General features: G+C 42.0%; 1 protein-coding gene across 9 annotated transcripts in view; it reads right to left on the bottom strand.

The window, feature by feature from the left end:
• GLT1D1 (glycosyltransferase 1 domain containing 1) overlaps nt 1-18,096 on the bottom strand; it is a 125,596-nt gene that overhangs the window by 60,432 nt on the left and 47,068 nt on the right. For 5 of the 9 annotated variants that reach the window (XM_028830146.2, XM_028830149.2, XM_077953230.1 and 2 more), the window contains 3 exons: nt 14,462-14,509; nt 9,173-9,209; nt 6,676-6,732 (listed from right to left, as the gene is read on the bottom strand). In XM_028830146.2, coding sequence (XP_028685979.2) covers nt 6,676-6,732; nt 9,173-9,209; nt 14,462-14,509 — 142 coding nt within the window. The remainder of the gene's footprint in view (nt 1-6,675; nt 6,733-9,172; nt 9,210-14,461; nt 14,510-18,096) is intronic. The other 4 variants (XM_002798840.4, XM_015109700.3, XM_077953231.1 and 1 more) reach the window with 1 other exon arrangement.

Genomic DNA, 18,096 nt, shown 5'->3' with positions numbered 1-18,096 from the left:
AACTACCCCTGTCCTGGGATCCCTTGGAAAGATGGCCCTGAGAAGAGAATAATCCATAAGGTATGATATTGATTTTCAGAGTTTTTTGACTATGACATACGATAAGATAAACATATTATGTTGCAACTCAGTCACACGAGATACATAAATACACACATACACATACATAGACACAGAGTTTATATATGGTTAAAAACATACCTTAGGCTGACTACATGCAAGCCACTTTGATGTTTTGTTTGATTTCACTTCAATGTTTAAAAGTGCTCGTCCCTAACGTACTCAATTCATTATGAGACCCCGACCTGCGAGACACTGCAGGGAGATGGAGGGAATCCTATATTCCTTTCCTCTCTCCACGTCTTCTTCCCGGGTTGGAGATTAAGTGTAATGGGAATATAGGAAAATAAATTAGAAAATGATAGAATAAAGGGCTATAGCCTTGTCTTTAGGTTTAAAAAAACAAAAAAACTAAAAGGCAGAGATAGCATTTGGATTTGCGTAGCTTATGTGCACTTTCCACATACTAAAATCTCATTCACTGAAAATAAAGATTATAGAGGAAAAATCCTGATCAAGTGTTCAAGGGCTCAGGCTCATTGCACGTAAGCATCCACTCTGATGAATTACATTTCAGGCTCCCTAAAGCCCCTGACAGCTTTAAGGTGGTATAAATTCTTAGCTTTTAACGAAGAACTATTAAATAAGGTCGGCCTGCTGATGCTCAGAGGCGAGGCACATACCTAACTAATTTTTTTAGCAAATTTTGTCTCCTCCTTTTAATGTCAAACTTATTATTATTACCTTTGCCTTTCCTCTAATGTCTAGTTTATCCATGAGTCAAAATTTGAACTCGTCACTTAACAAATGCACACATTTACATGTTTTTCCGATAGAACCATTTCCTGGAGAATGGTATTTTTATCTTCAAAACAAAATGTGTTGTTTTCACGATCTGGCATATTGCTGCCAACAGCTACATTCCACGTTGCTTCATCTCCCAAGTATGAGTCATGGGCGGGCTCAGGAACAGAAGCCCAATCCATGCTGAGGCGGCCTCTGTCCTGTATTCCATTCTAGAAGCTGTCTTTATTATTTTCTTTTTTCTTTCTTTCTTGTTTAAGTTTCACTTTTGCTGTCCAGGCTGGAGTGCAATGGCGCGATCTCGGCTCACTGTAACCTCCGCCTCCCAGGTTCAAGCAATTCTCCTGTCTCAGCCTCCCAGGTAGCTGGGATTACAGGCATGCACCACCACACCTGGCTAATTTTTGTATTTTTAGTAGAAACAGGGTTTCACCATGTTGGTCAGGCTGGTCTTGAACTCCCGACCTCAAGAGATCTGCCGCCTCGGCCTCCCAAAGTGCTGGGATTACAGGTGTGAGCCACCATGCCCAGCCACTGTCTTCATTATTTTTCACTTGTTATTACAAAAAAAAAAAAAAAAAAACAGTACTTCAGTTGAACCCATTAGACTTACTAAATTATAGCTGAAAAAGCTGATTTGGGGGGCTGTGCAAGAATAAAGGCTTCTACTAACACTAGTTTTCCAAATGAAAAACAAGTGAGTCTTCCTAGGACTAGCCTGAGGAAGAAAAGTGCTACAATCTGAGTTACGCAAATTTGAGTTTCCATTATAGAAATACAAATAGAGTTGACAGAGAGATAGAGATAGAGATGGAGAGAGAGAGAGAGAGAGAAAGAGAGAGAGAGACAGAAATGAGCAATAAAACTAGAAATACAATAAAACAGAAATCAGAAAAACAGGAAGGAGTTACCCAGTCAAATTTAAGCTTTCATACATTTTAGGTTTGATAGGCTGAAAGGAATCATGACTTTAGATTGTGTTGGTCGTTGGAATTTAAAGGCAAAACTCACAGAACATGGAATCATCACACTTAAAATGTATCTGGAAATGCACAGAAAAACTCAAAGACCAGGTAACTAATTTGATGTCTACACATCGATCTTTCAATAAGAATAGCTATTGCCAATATCGTGTGAAAAAATTATAACAATGCCATTTACTGCATTTAACCTGCTTTACTATTTATTTGTTCGTAGTTCATCTGTTTGCATGTGATATAATGGTAAGCATAAGAGGGGTTTAATGTTTTAAATTAAGGAGACTTAGTAATTTGTTAGCTGGGGCTTAGAGATAGAATTGAGAATGGTCAGAAAACCTGTGACATGCCGGAAGAGGAGAATGCATCGTGACGCAGACATCAGACATTTAAGAAGCACACTACAAACCCTGGTGACTACTCAATTACTCAACTGTTTACATGCAGTGTTAAATGAGGCCCTTCCCACCCACTCCCCCTGATTTCAAGGTTAATAGTTGGTGAGAAGGCAGAGGGTATTTGATCACTAATAGTCTCTACCAACTTCACTCTACCTTCCGTTTTCACTGTCTGCCCCTCCAAGTGGGAGGGACGAATCATAGTCACAGGTTTCCAATGCTCCAGAGGCCAAGGGAAGATAAAGTAAGGATGATGAGGACGGCCCATCCCCAGAGCCTGAGAGATGACAAAGACAAACGACGGCACAAATGCGAACAGACGCCTGATCATAAAACCCAGAGACACAGATTAATCCTACATCTACCCTTAAGCCATTATCTGCCACTGTCAGCTACCAGAGCCACAACCAGTCTCTCTAAGCCAATATATTCTGAATACATTTACAACTTCTAATTGCACACATTAAGATTAAGCAGCAGCCAAGTAGGTCTCCAGAGGAAAACGCTTTCTAAGGAGTGTTTAAAATCTCCTGGCTGTTCCCTTAATCATTCAATAGCAAGACCAACGAAACAGTCAACCCTGAGACTACAGAACGTGACGACAAATCATTCTCCTACTGGAAATTATGAATCTTAGTTACAATGCCATTGCGTCCTGTGATAGATTGAAGACAGACTGGCTTTACAACAGGAAATTGAAAATGGGCCCCCTCGTTCTGAATAATGGTACATGTAACTGACATGACAAAGCAGCTGAGGTCGCGTGGGTTCATCTGTAACACTGAGAACAACCATGCTAGTGTGGCTGAGATTGATGAGTATACTACGAAAATCATTTCTGATAAAATGCTTGGAAATTTTTCTTTTCAATAGAACTTAAAACTGACACATAGAGTATGTGGTAGAGGCTTTGTTTCAAGTCTTTTTTGTTTCATTTTATTTTATTTTAAGTTCCGGAATACATGCGCAGGATGTTCAGGTTTACTGCATAGGTAAACGTGTGCCATGGTGGTTTGCTGCATCTATCATCCTATCACTTAGGTATCAAGCCCCGCACGCATTAGCTAGTTTTCCTGATGCTCTCCCGACGCTCCCACCCCTGCCCTCCCCTGACAGGCTCCAGTGTGTGTTGTTCCCCTCCCTGTGTCCATGTGTTCTCACTGTTCAGCTCCTGCTTATAAGTGAGAACATGCGGTGTTTGGTTTTCTGTTCCTGCCTTAGTGTGCTGAGGATAATGGCTTCCAGCTTCATCCATGTTTCTGCAAAGGACATGATCTTGTTCCTTTTTATGGCTGCATAGTATTCCATGGTGTCTATGTACCACATTTTCTTTATCCAGTCTATCATTGATGGGCATTTGAGTTGATTCCATGTCTTTGCTATTGTGAATAGTGCTGCAGTGAACATACATGTGCATGTATCTTTATAACAGAATGATTATATTCCTTTGGGTATATACCCAGTAATGGGATTGCTGGGTCAAATGGTATCTTTGTGGAATTGCCACACTGTCTTCCAAAATGGTTGAACTAATTTACATGCCCACCAACAGGGTAAAAGCATTCTTATTTCTCTACAAGCTCGCCAGCATCTGTTGTTTCGTGGCTTCTTAATAATCGCCATCTGACCGACGTGCGATGTTCTCATTGTGGTTCTGATTTGCATTTCTCTCATGATCAGTGGATGACGAGCTTTTTTCATATGTTTTTTGGCTGCATGTATGTCTTCTTGTTTCAAGTCTTTAGCATGAAAACAGACTTGGGGCGTCTTTCTGTAGGCTGAGGGCAGAGAACTGATTTTGCATCTTCAGTCTTTTCTTAGAAGTTTGCAGCATGAGGCCAGGCAAGGTGGCTCATACCTGTAATCCCAGCACTTTGGGAAGCTGAGGCAGATGGATTACTTGAGGTCAGGAGTTCAAGACCAGCCTGGCCAACCAACACGGTGAACCCCCCCCCCCAAAAATTACAGAAAATTAGCCGCATGTGATGGGGCATGCCTGTAATCCTAGCTACTCGGGAGGCTGAGGCAGGAGAATCGCTTGAACCTGGGAGGTGGAGGTTCAATGTAATAGGATTTTACAGAAATTGACAAGTTGAGCCCAAAATTTAAATTGATATGCAAAAAACCTAGGATAGCTAAAATAATTTTGAAACAAAGTTATTGACTAACACTACTTGGTTTCTAGACTTACTATTAACCTATAGCAACAAAACAGCATGGTATTGGAATAAAGACAGGCATAGATAGTGGAACACCACATACAGTAAACTGACTTTCAACGAAGGCACCAGAGCAATTCAATGGGCAAAGAAAAACATTTCCAATAAATGATGCCAGAACCATCTGGACATTGTTAAGAAAGAAAGACAAAAAAAAAGATTCCTACTTCATATAACACACAAATAGTAATTTCAGATGGATTTATAATCCTAAATGAAAGAGCTACAGCACTCAAGCTTCTAAAGACATTTAAAAAGAAGAAAAGCATCTTTGTGACCTTAGGGTAGGTCAAGATTTTCTAGACAGGACTCAAAAGCACTAACCATCAAAGAAAAAGTCTGGTAAACTAGACTTCAATAAAATTTAAACCTCTTCTTTTCTTCAAAAGACATGGTTAAGCAGGAGAAAATATAAGCCAGAGAATGGGAGAAAATATTAACGATATATTTATCTGACAAAAGGTTTGGACCTAGAATATAAGGAAGTTCTACAAACCAATAATTAAAAGACACACATACAATTAGCTAGACACTCACCAAACAAGATACATGAATGGCCAACATGCACATAAAAAGGTGCTGAACAAAATTAATCATCGGGGAAATGAAACTCAGAAGAATGACAATGAGACACCATTTCATTATCTCCCTAGAACAACTAAAATTGAAAAGACTGTCTACTCTGCCGGTGGGCGAGAACGTGGAGTAACTGAAGCTCTTGCCAGGTTCTGCTGAAGCGTAAGATGGCACACCTTGGAGAACTGTTTGGATTTTTTTTTATAATGTTAATCATATAGTCAAGCTATTTGACTTAGAGGCATTTATCCAAGAGAAGTGAAAACGTAGGTCACCAAAAAACCTTGCACAAGCATATTCATAGTAAATGTATTTGTAATGGTTAAAAATGGCAAACAAGCTAAAAGTTCATCAATAGAAGAGACAAACAATTTGTGATATATGGAATGGAATACACCATTCCAAAATAGAATACTAAGAAGAAAAGGACTACAGATACACACAATAGGGATAAATCTCAAAAACACTAGTTGAACAAAGAAAGCCAGATACAAAAAATTATTTAATGCAGGACTCCACTTAGATGAAGTTCAAGAACAGGTAAAACTAATCTAAGATAAGAAAAACTAGACTAGGAGTCACCTATAAAGAGACAGAAATTAAATATGGAAGACGGCATGAGAGAACTTTCTTGCCTGGTGGAAATGTTACCTGTCTTGATTAGGGTATTTGTCACATGGGTATATACATTTGTCAGACATTTACCTAATTTTGTACTTGAGATCTCTTCATTTCACTAGATAGAAACTTCAGATTTTTTTTTAAAAAAGGGCGAGTTCACTCTATTCTATTGACATAATGAGCAAAGAAGGCAGGTTAGAGTAGTAAGTGAAGCTTGATTTTGTCTTTTAAAAATCATTATTTACATGTAAATTGTTGAGAAAGATCACATCAAACATTAATAGCAGTTCCTTTTTGGTGATGAAATTTCAAGTGATTTAAATTTTTGTTGCATTTTTTGGCCAGGCCCGGTGGCTCATGCCTATAATCCCAGCACTTTGGGAGGCCAAGGTGGGTGGATCACCTGATCAGGAGTTCGAGACCAGCCTGGCCAATACGGCAAAACCCCGTCTCCATTAAAAATACAAAAATTAGCTGGGCGTGGTGGCGCACGCCTGTAGTCCCAGCTTCTTAGGAGGCTGAGGCAGGAGAATCGCTTGAACCTGGGAGGTAGAGGCTGCAGTGAGTCTAGATCACACCACTGCACTCCAGCCTGGGCAACAGAACGAGACTCCGTCTCAAAAAGAAAAACGAAACAAAAAAAGTGTTGCATATTCTGGTATTTTCTCATTTTTCTACAAGGGTAATTTAATTATGTGTGTAATTAGTAAAGTAAAATAAAATGAACACATGAGGTTGTTATTCTTATAAAGAACAAAAGTCACAGGAAATGGTACTGAAAATTTGGGAAGCAGGTGCTAAAAACAGCATCAGAAAGGGCTGGAGCCCCTGTCTCTCTGGCTTTCTAGCCCTGCTGTTCCTCAAAAGGGTAAAACTACTCATGAAGTCATAGACAGAGGGAAATCAACCTTGTTCTCCCGGACAACCACTTTTTCAAAACCACACGAACGTCACAAGCTCCTGAAAGTAACTGACAAGATGCACTTCCTCAAAATCCTCTAAGAAGATCTCATATCTCACCGGAGCGTTGAAGAAAGGTATTCCAGTTAAAAGCGGCGTTTGGTGTTGTTGCAATTCCTGGGTCAAAGAAACAAAAAAACGGCAAATTCACTTTGATGCGATTGCTGAAATGCAACCAGTTATTTTGTGTTGAGGCTTATTATTATTATTACTATTATTATTATCATTTTGAGACGGAGTCTCGCTCTGTCACCCAGGCTGCAGTGCAGTGCCACAGTGTCAGCTCACTGCAACCTCCTCCTCCCGGGTTGAAGCGATTCTCCTGCCTCAGCCTCCGGAGTAGCTGGGATTATAGGCAACCGCTGCCACACCCGGCTAATTTTTGTATTTTCAGTAGAGACAGGGTTTCGCCATGTTGGCCAGGCTGGTCTCGAACCCCTGACCTCGAGTGGTCCACCCGCCTCAGCCTCCCAAAGTGCTGGGATTACAGGTGTAAGCCACCATGCACGGCCCACTTGTGTTGAAGTTTAAATAATGGTACCAGCTGGTTTTTATAAAGCCACTCGATGCTCTGAGTGCGTCACTGAAGTCCCATGAATCCTTCAGCACGGGAGGGTTAAAAAGACCCCATGGATTCCACATGAGAAAAGACCCACCCCTTTCGCCCCAGGATCCATGACAGGCCCAAACTGGGTTAGACAAACCATGAGTTCCTTAAAAATGCCAGGAAGTGACAGGTTTCAAACACACGGTCAACTAAGCTCCATGTGAAAATTATACCTCCCTTTAAAATCCTCACTCTCAACCCTCACCAACTCATGCCTGATGGTCTGTTGGCTATTACTTTCTCAGAGAGAAGTTACATTTAATTTTTGCTGGAAAAAAACCAAATATTTTACAATTTAGAAAATCCAGAGGTAATATCTAACACGTTATCTTGGTAACAGAAACATTTTGAAATTTTATAAAACGTAAGTAAATCAAGTCATCTAACCACCTCTAAAATCCACCTGCATAATCATTATTCACACTGAATGATACTGACAACGGCTATTTGACGAGCGTCCGCTTCAAGCCAGCCCTGGGCTCCGACTGCATGTAGGCACTTTCCATACTCCACTGTAGCCCTTAAAGGCCCACGGAGCAGACTGGTTCCTCCAGTTTATCCAGCTGGACACTGAGGTTCCAAGAGGTTAAACGGGCCTCAAAATGCGCAGGGTGGAGGTGGTAGACGCTGTGTTCAAACCTACGCACTGCCTCAGAGCCCCGGTCTTTCCTGCTGCACCTGCTAAAAATGTCACTGAGGCCAGTGCAGCAAGGACACGGTGATGGCAGGATGGCATGCCTCACTAAGGTGCGCCTGAGCACCATGGAAGTCCTCGGGAGGCACGAACGCCTGGCCTCAGCGTCTGCACTCGTTCTAACCTGGGCTTGGGGCGAATTACACGTTCTTCCATGGATCTAGGCTTTCCATTATTTCTATCGTGTAGTACAGTGGTTTACAGACTCTGTTTAGAGAGGCCAGGCACAGTGGCTCACACCTGGAATCCCAGCAATTCGGGAGGCCGAGGCAGGTGCATCACCTGAGGTCAGGAGTTCCAGATCAGCCTGGCCAACACGGTAAAACCCTGTCTCTACAAAATGTACAAAAATTAGCTGGGCGTGCTGGGGGGCACCTGTAATCCCAGCTACTCGGGAGGCTGAGGCAGGACAGTTGCTTGAACCCAGGAGGCAGAGGTTGAAGTGAACCAAGATTGCGCCACTGCACTCCAGCCTGGGCAACAGAATGAGACTCCATCTCAAAAAAAAAACAAAAACAAAAACAAAAAACTGTGTTTAAACCTCAGAGGGTTTGATGAAGGGCTTCGGATGCCACCATAGGGGTAGGATTGGGCAGGGAGGAAGGGGGAGGATGAAGGGAGAAGAGTTCCAGGTCCCCCAACTCAAGTCAGTCGAAACAGAAGCCCTGCATTTGGTTTGGTTTGTTTTTCCCAAACATACTGCCTATGGAGTATATCGTACTTCTACTGGTGGAAAATGTTAAGTGATCTGCATTTTAAATCATTATTTTATAATTTCTCTTATTTATCTTTTATTCTAATGTTAGAAAAATCATAACAATGTAGCCATTCTCAGGCAGATTGCTTGAGCCCAGGAGTTCAAGACCAATCTGGCAACATGGTGAAACCCCGTTTCTACAAGGAATACAAAAAAAATTTAGCTGGGCATAGTGGCTCATGCCTGTAGTCCCAGCTACCTGGGGGGCTGAGGCTAGAGAATTGCTTGAACCCAGGAGGCAGAGGTTGCAGTAAGCCGAGATCGCACGACTGCACCAGACCTTGTCTCAAAAAAGAAAAAAAAAAAGTAGCCATTTCACTGATTATTTTTAAGTAAATCTCAGAAATCATATTATCTCCTTCATAAACATCTCAATATGTGTCTCTTAAGGGCACAAACTTATTCTTTTAAATATATATATATATCACATATAAATATACATCTATTTATTCATTCTCTATCCCTGTACATAAGTAAATAAATATTTGAAAATGCTTACCTTGACTCTGGACGTAGATCTTACCCTTAGCATGCGGCTTTTGAAAGGAGGGGAGAAAGAAAAGAGAAGTACATTGGAGAGTGCATGACAACTGCTTTTTAGAAATAAAATGAAGGTCATTAACAAAAAAAGCCATCCTGGAAAACATCACTGAGAATCATCTACACACCTGCTCACAGACTTACCACTCTCTAAGAGCAAAGCATTACTTCTGCTTTTAATAGGTTTTGCCATTAAAAATACAGCCTCTATCAGGTAAGAAGCACACACAAAAAGAGTCTCTTAAATGAGGCCTAATGCAATTTTGCAATGTTACGCTTGCTGTGTTAGTGGAGACATTACTGAGGTTCAGCCAGAGAGCATGCCAGTGCCGGCCCAGCTTAAGCAGCTCCTGCCGCAGCGTGGAGGTGGAAGCCTGCGGAAGCACGGTATGACTTATGCAACCCTGAGGCGAAGAGTACTTCCACCACCCCCAGAAAAGATGAAGAAAGGAGTAGGAGGAGAAGGAGGAGCTGCCAATATGTTAGGAAACCAAAGACAGGCCCTAGGAGGCAGATCCTTCCAGGCAAGGGAGGACAGCCGGATGGAAAGCGTCTGGTAAGGGCCTCCCCAAAGGCCTCCCTGGCACCAAGGAAAAGGCGGCCCTTGCATGACTGATTTGGGTATTTGTACCAAGATATCAACTTACTATTCCTTGCCATGTTTTCTGGCAGAATGTCACAAAACTACTAGAAATACCATCCATTTCTCCAGTTCATTTTGAAACAGTGGCAGGAATATTTTTAAGATGACGTTTAGATGGAAAGGTGGAGGCAGGAGCAGAGTGAGACCCTCTCTGGAACGGCTGGTGGAGAAAGTCCATGCCAAGGACGCTTTCTCTCAAGTGATCAAAATAGGCTGTCATTTTGGTGAAAGAGTCCAGAAATGGATGTCTTTTTGTCATGTGACATAAGCCTGATCAATGCATGAAATGAGTGAACTAGCTAGATCCCTGGAGGTCACAGAAGTCACACCCCTGTCCTTTCTCAGTGTAGGGATACAGTGTGGTCTTTAGGGTACCAGGGAGCCCTCGACACTGCATGGGGTATGCTGGTCCACGCTGGACATTGTCCCCACGTTAGTTTTACATTTTGGGACACAAGTCAAGGGTGAAGCAGCCCTGCCAAGGGTGACTCAATCAACAGGATGGAGACTGGCCCCCCCAAGCCTGGAAAGGTTTGGCAGAGGCAGCAGCCAAGCAAAAGGTGGGTGGCATGACCAGGCACAGTGGCTCACCCATATATTCCCAGCACTTTGGGAGGCTGGGGCAGGCAAATCATTTGAGGTCAGCAGGTCAAGACCAGTCTGGGCAAAATGGTAAAACCCTGTCTCTACTAAAAATACAAAAAGTAGCCAGGTGTGGTGGCGGGCACCTGTAGTCCCAGCTACTTGGGAGGCTGCGGCAGGAGAATCGCTTGAACCCGGGAGGCAGAGGTTGCAGTGAGCCAAGATTGCGCCATTGCACTCCAGACTAAGTGACAGAGTGAGACTCTGCCTCAAAAATTAAAAAAATAATAATAATAATAAAGAAGGTGGTGGGTACACACAAGGCTTGGTGTGGCGTTGGTTTTGTCCTTATCATCACATTTTGTATTTAACTACGGGAAGCATCTCAAGCCTCCAGAAGTCTTGCCTCTCCTCCCCACTTCACCATGCAAGTGGATATGCGTGGTATTCCAAATGCCCTTAAAATAGTAAACCTTTAAGAGAGAGTTTCAAAAACCTCTTCTCTACCAGTTAAAAAAGACATTAACTTTAATGAAAAAAAAAAGGCTAATGGCAACCACTGAAATTAGAAGTTGCAGTTCAGAGCCCTAAACTATTCCTTTTGCTGAATTATAATTTCCCTGGAAAGCTGGAATTGCTGTTACTCGAGTGTAGTGGAGGCTCGGAGTATTTTTTCCTGAAACAACCCTGTGTCCAAAACACTTGCCTGGCAACATCTGGGAGATGGATGGTAAAGCACTCACAATAGAACACCATGGCATGTAACTTTCAAGTTAATATAAGTGTTTGACAATAACAGACTCAGCAGAATCCTAGATAAATATAAGGGGAGGCAATATAAAGTTTTTGTCACTACTTTCATTAGAAATATGCTCTGCAATTAGCAATACATAAACTCAAAATGTTCCTGTCAAGAATCTCCTTTTTCCACCAAAAAAAAAAAAAAAAAAAAAAAATTGAGTTAAACTTGTATCTCAGCTCTGTAAGCAGAAGGAATTGACTGAATGTGAAGATTTCTGGACTTATCTGCTGATCTTCCCACATCTCTGAGCATCGTTTTTCTAAAATCAATTGAAAAGCATTTCATAAATGGTATTTTCAGATCTCATCCAGGCAAAGAGAGGAAATAGAGTTGCAGTATAACGGAAGTCTAGACCTGAGTTATTTTTAATCATTGCAATAAAAGAAATCTGGCAAAAGCCAATTGACTTATATTGATTTTGAAAAACATTTTCTTTTTTTTTTTTTTTTTTTTTTTTTTAAAACGGAGTCTTGCTCTGTCGCCCAGGCTGGAGTGCAGTGGCTGGATCTCAGCTCACTGCAAGCTCCGCCTCCCGCATTTACGCCATTCTCCTGCCTCAGCCTCCCGAGTAGCTGGGACTACAGGCGCCCACCACCTCGCCCGGCTAGTTTTTTGTATTTTTTTTTTAGTAGAGACGGGGTTTCACCGTGTTAGCCAGGATGGTCTCGATCTCCTGACCTCGTGATCCACCCGTCTCGGCCTCCCAAAGTGCTGGGATTACAGGCTTGAGCCACCGCGCCCGGCCGGAAAAACATTTTCTATATGAAAGTGTAACAAATACAAATTAGCTTTCTTTGCTCAATATTTATTATTGTTCTATCTGCCTTGAAATAACACGAGTCAAAGTCCTGCCTTGCAGATAAGGTCATCAGTGCATACAACGGCAAACACTGAGGTGTATTTATCAGCAACTGTTACCTCTTTGGCTCATTACTGGATGTAAAAAGCCAGGATCCTATAGGATAGATACCTATAAATAGATGGATTTCTAACAGACCCAAGGGCTGACTGATGCCTTTTCATGCTGGAATAACATCAACCAAAGAACTTCCCATTCTTTGACTACATATAAGCCAGAGATTCACCTTCTAAAATTAAACTTTCTGCAAATGGAAACCGCAATAGATTATTTTTGAAATATAGGCACAATTTTATGCACTACAGATGGCAAAAATAATAGTTTTTGTTCTGAAATTATAATACAACTGCAGATTGTGGCTTTGTTAAAACTACTTCTAAAACGATTACAAATCGCTTAAAAGACATGATGGCCCATACACATAAAGTTACAAAATAGATTTATGCCACAAAACACATAGAAACTGGACACTTTTCAAGGTCACGGTGTCTTTTTTCCTCCCTCTACTCTTTTCCCTTAGAAATCTGTTATCGTGCATAAAAAAAGAAAAAATATTCAAAAGGAAGGGGAGGTGTGTGTGGGGAGATTCAACCTTGCCACTGAACTCCTGCAATGGAACCAGATAAAGAACGATTTTCCGTTTCTTTTCTTTTTTTACTAGGAAGTAATCATTTTTCCTAGAAAAAAAAATGTCCAGGCACTAACACTTCACAACATTTTAACAACAAAGAAAGAGGTTTTCGGCCGGGCGCGGTGGCTCACGCCTGTAATCCCAGCACTTTGGGAGGCCGAGACTGGCGGATCACGAGGTCAGGAGATCGAGACCATCCTGGCTAACACAATGAAACCCCGTCTCCACTAAAAATACAAAAAAATTAGCCGGGCGTGGTGGCGGCGCCTGTAGTCCCAGCTACTCGGGAGGCTGAGGCAGGAGAATGGCGTGAACCCGGGAGGCGGAGCTTGCAGTGAGCTGAGATCCAGCCACTGCACTCCAGCCTGGGAGACACAGCGAGACTCCATCTGAAAAAAAAAAAAAAAAAAAAAAGAACGAGGTTTTCAAGAGTTGGGATTCTGGAACATGAGGAAGATGCGCTGGTGTCCTGCTTCATCACAGATGGATGGCACAGGTCAGAAATGGAAGACTGGCTGCAAAGCCAGTATCGAAACCCAGTGGAATGACGCTTGGACTTATTGTGTTTATTTTCCTTCCTGTTGTCCTCCCTGTCCCACAGAAACACCAGCCACCATACAGAGCCCAGTAGCACCTAGCTGAACTGCCAGTCTTCCCTTGGGTAAAACAATTTTTCCAAAAAAAAAAAGAATATACATGGGTGAGATGAGAAACAAATGTTAAAACTAGACTGGGATAGGATTCTGTCAGGTCCAACATGAGCAGGCATAGAGATGAAATTAACAAAATCCAGCCAGGCGCAGGGACTCACACCGCGAATCCCAGGACTTTCGGAGGCTGCAGTGAGCTGAGATCGCGCCACTGCACTCCAGCGTGGAAGACAGAGCAACACTCGTCTAAAAAAAATAAATAGTTAAATAAATTTAAAAGAACAACCCGTGACCCTTCACAAAATCAAAGGATGAGAGTGTGGCACCCAATCTAGTGGGGCGACTCAAGAAACAGGAACACCAACGGGAAATTTCCAGAGAAGATTTTCGTTTTTTAAAACAATTAAATGTATGGAGTAAACAACTCAGAAGGATTGTTCGTTTTATTCAGAAGATTCCCCTACCATGCTCTGCCTTGGCAATTTAATGAATTAGAAACAATTCTTGTGATGGTACCACACATTTGAGCCCCGGGTCATGGAAAAAGTAAACTCAAGATCTATGGTCTGGAATGGATGCGTTTTTCATACTTTTAAGTTCCTTTAAAACTTCTCAATTCCCAGGGATCTCACGTGGCGGGAAACAAAAAAACCCCACACAGACGTAAAGAACATTTACAGTTCCATCCAGAAATCTCCAATGAAGGCTCAGCTTCATAGAAGCTATTAAAAAGGATTAGCTTCCTGGGACATGATCAATGCCTGGAGCTTCTCCTGCAGAGGTGAGAGGGCTGGCACAGAAACGAGGAATTCTAGAGGCGAAGCCCATGTGCTCAGTGCGTTTTTATGTTTCCAGGAGGGTGGAAACTCTAATGAAAGGTGTGGGCTGTGTAGTTTCAGCTGCTACCAAGATGACTTTCTGAGGTAATCAGACACAAAGCAATGGGCCATGCGGGAAGAGAGAGAAGTAATAAGTAGCTCAGAAGACAACATGCTTCTACTGCAGACTTCAGGGATAAGTCGACACGCAGCTCATTCTGATTAGGCCAGCACTAACATCTGCGCTGACTTGTGGAGCTCACCTGTACAGGAACTGCACGTGTGACAGCCAATGAGATCTGTCTTGCCTTCTATATTTTAATTTCCAAAAGAATTTTGATGAGTCAATGTACACAAAGTAAAATTACACTTTAGGTATTGCCTAATACAACAACTTCCAGAAGTTACTTTTCTTTAACAAGTGCCAAGGCAAAGTAGATAAATTAGGCCCCAGAAGGTGGTAACTCAAAGTTTCCAGAAAAAAAAAAAAAAAAAAAAGAAAGGAAAAAAAAAAAAAAAAAAAAAGAAAAACCTCACTCTAAAGATAACACCTGAAAACTTAGCTCCATCCTTGCAAAGCATATTGATGGGCCATTATGAATGGCACTGTGCTTTTTTGTTGTTGTTGAATTTGATAACTGCTTCAAGCAATATTTACTTAAACAGGATTTTAAAAATATAGCTCATAAATAAATATTTGAGTTTAGATTACATGTCCTCTTAGAAGAATGCTTATTAGGAAAAGAGTATGAAAACAGACATGAGGGGTTTTGAACCCAATGGAGACATATTAAACCATAATCATTGCTTCTCCTGGTAGAAGCTTCCATTAAGATGTACGTTTAATTTGTTTGTGGGTGTTTTTTTCTTTTTGGTGAAAATTTTACATTTTCTGGTGAAATGCTGATGAATTTAGACAAAGCACTCTAAATGTGGATTAGAACTAGAAGTACTCAAGTTTGCATCCTGAATATCTATTACATATTGTAGCAAGAAATCAAAATCCTACATAAGATATTTTCAAACTTTCCACAGCATATATCTCAGGATCAGAAATGTGAAGTGAATCAAATTCTTAAAAATGTCAAATCAATATTATATCAGAAACTGGCCAGCACAGAGGCTCACGCCTGTAATCCTAGCATTTTAGGAGGCTGAAGCAGGAGAACTACTTGAGGCCAGGAGTTCAAAAGCAGCCTGGGCAACACAGTGAGACCTCATCTCTACAAAAAAAAAAAAAGTAAAAATTTCAGCCAGGTGTGGTGGCATGGGCCTGTAGTCCCAGCTACTCAGGAGGCTGAGGGGAGAGGATCGTTTGAGCCCACGAGTTTGGGGCTGCAGTGAGCCATGATCATGCCCCTGTACTCCACCCAGCCTGGGCAACAGAGTGAGACCCCTTTAATAAAGGAAAAAAAAACACTTAAAAGATACATTATAATATCACAAACCAACACAGCAATGCCATATCCCAAACCGTGACCTACGTTGATCACGTGCACTAGGCATTAACAGCGTAGCATGCTGACCTGGTGAGGAGCCCACTAGGATTGTATATTTTACAAAGTAGGTACAATGTCAAATTAAGGCTGATATAAACACACTAAAAAATAATGATCTGAGCATAAACAAAGGCATTTCAAATTAAAAGAGATAAAACCATCTTTATTGAAATCCAATCAAACTAATTTGTGAAGGGTCAGTCAGAGACAGGTAGCTCCCAAGAAAGTGTTTCCGTAAGAGCACCCCTGGGGGCTGAAGTTCACTCATGGGTTACAAATGAACCCTCATTTGGCACATGTCTGTTCATGTGTCCTCCAAGATCAGATACCGTGTGAGGAAGTGTTTCAGAAATCCTGAGACAGAGCTGCCCTGAGCACACAACAGCCCCCGCCACAGGCGGCTGATCCAGGGCACCTGTAAAGCAGCCGGTTTGAATTAAGATGTGCTGTGAGTATAAAATACACTCCAGATTTCAAAGACTTCATACAAAAAAAAGGTAAAATATGTCACTAGTAACTTTCATATTGATGACATGTTGAGATAATGTTTTGGAATATAGTGAGTGTGTACTAGGAAATTTGACCTTGACCAAAGAGAGGCATGATCTGCCCCCTTACCTTCTGGGAAACGGCGTAAGTGGTGTGATACCTGACAGCAGAGGGTTTATTTAGGGTGGGAAATGGGCCAGGCGCAGTGGCTCATGCCTGTAATTCCAGCATTTTGGGAGGCCGAGGTGGGCAGATCACTTGAGGTCAGGAGTTAGAGACCAGCCTGGCCAACATGGTGAAACCCAGTCTCTATTAAAAATACAAAAATTAGCCGGGTGTGGTGGCAGTCACCTGTAATCCCAGAACTTTGGGAGGCCAAGGCGGGTGGATCGCCTGAGGTCGGGAGTTCAAGACTAGCCTGGCCAACATGGTGAAACCCCATCTCTATTCAAAATACAAAAATTAGCTGGGTGTGGTGGTCCACCAAGCACCTATAATCCCAGCTACTTGGGAGGCTGAGGCAGGAGAATTGCTTGAACCCTGGAGGCAGAGGTTGCAGTGAGCCGAGATCACGCTACTGCACTCCAGCCTGGGTGACAGAGCAAGACTCTGTCTCAAAAAAAAAAAAAAAAAAAGACTGTTTCCATGCTTTAACCATCACCTGGACACCAGTGACTCACATGTCTGTGTCCCTAATTGTGCCCTCCTCTGAGGACAGTCCTACATCCTCAGCTCTATTCCCCTCTGAGTCCAATATTTGTCTCTAATTCAATACATCTGGAACTAAATGATTCAATTCCTCTCCTTTTCCCCATCCAAACTCTTTTCCATGATTTCTTTCAAACTGTACTGATAAAAACGTTAGGTTGTATGAACACTCTTAAACCCCTCTTTATTTCTTCCTTACTGACTGTGGTCTGCCAATATAAAAGTTACCTGTACCATAGTGTTTATGTTTTTTAAAAAAAGTCTTTATCAAAGTACATTTACAGGTAAAATGGCACCTAATTATAGGTAAAACGGCATGATACTTGTGATTTTTCAAATTATTCTAGAAACCATCGTATGTGTGTGTGTAGGTGAGTATAAGTGTGTGTGTGTATTTAGGAGGAAGTAGAGTAAGTAAGAATCAAGGAATAGTAAACTGGGTGGTGGGCACCTAAGGGCTCACTCTACTATTCTTTCTACTTTTATGTATGCCTGAAAATTTCTTTAATAAAAAGTTCTGGACAGGTACGGTGGCTCATGCCTGTAATCCCAGCACTTTGGGAGGCCAAGGCGGGTGGATCACAAGGTCAGGGGTTTGAGACCAGCCTGGCCAACATGGTGAAACCTGGTCTCTAATAAAAATACAAAAATTAGCTGGGCAGGATGGCGGGCGCCTGTAATCCCAGCTACTCAGGAGGCTGAGGCAGGAGAATCACTTGAACCTGGGAGGCGAAGGTTGCAGTGAGCCTAGACTGCGCCACTGCACTCCAGCCTGGGCAACAGAGCAAGACTCCATCTCAAAAAAAAAAAGTTCTGCCTGAGCGCAATGGTTCATGCCTCTAATCCCAGCATTTTGGGAGGCCAAGACGGGTGGATCACAAGGTTAGGAGTTCGAGACCAGCCTGGCCAAGATGGTGAAACCCCATATCTACTAAAAATACAAAAAAAAAAATTAGTCAGGAATGGTGGTGCACACCTGTAATCCCAGCTACTTGAGAGTCTGAACCAGGAGAATAGCTTGAACTCGGGAGGCGGAGGTTGCAGTGAGCTGAGATTGCACCACTGCACTTCACCCTGGGTGAAAGAGCAACATTCCATCTCAAAAATAAATAAATAATAAATAAATAAAAAGGTTCTAAAGGAGGAGTCATTCCTAATCAATCAATTTAATGGATATTCACTGGGCATGAGACAGTATACTC

The sequence above is a fragment of the Macaca mulatta genome, chromosome 11, assembly GCF_049350105.2.
Source record: "Macaca mulatta isolate MMU2019108-1 chromosome 11, T2T-MMU8v2.0, whole genome shotgun sequence".
NCBI lineage: Eukaryota > Metazoa > Chordata > Mammalia > Primates > Cercopithecidae > Macaca > Macaca mulatta.
This window is presented reverse-complemented; position numbering and strand designations above follow the sequence as displayed.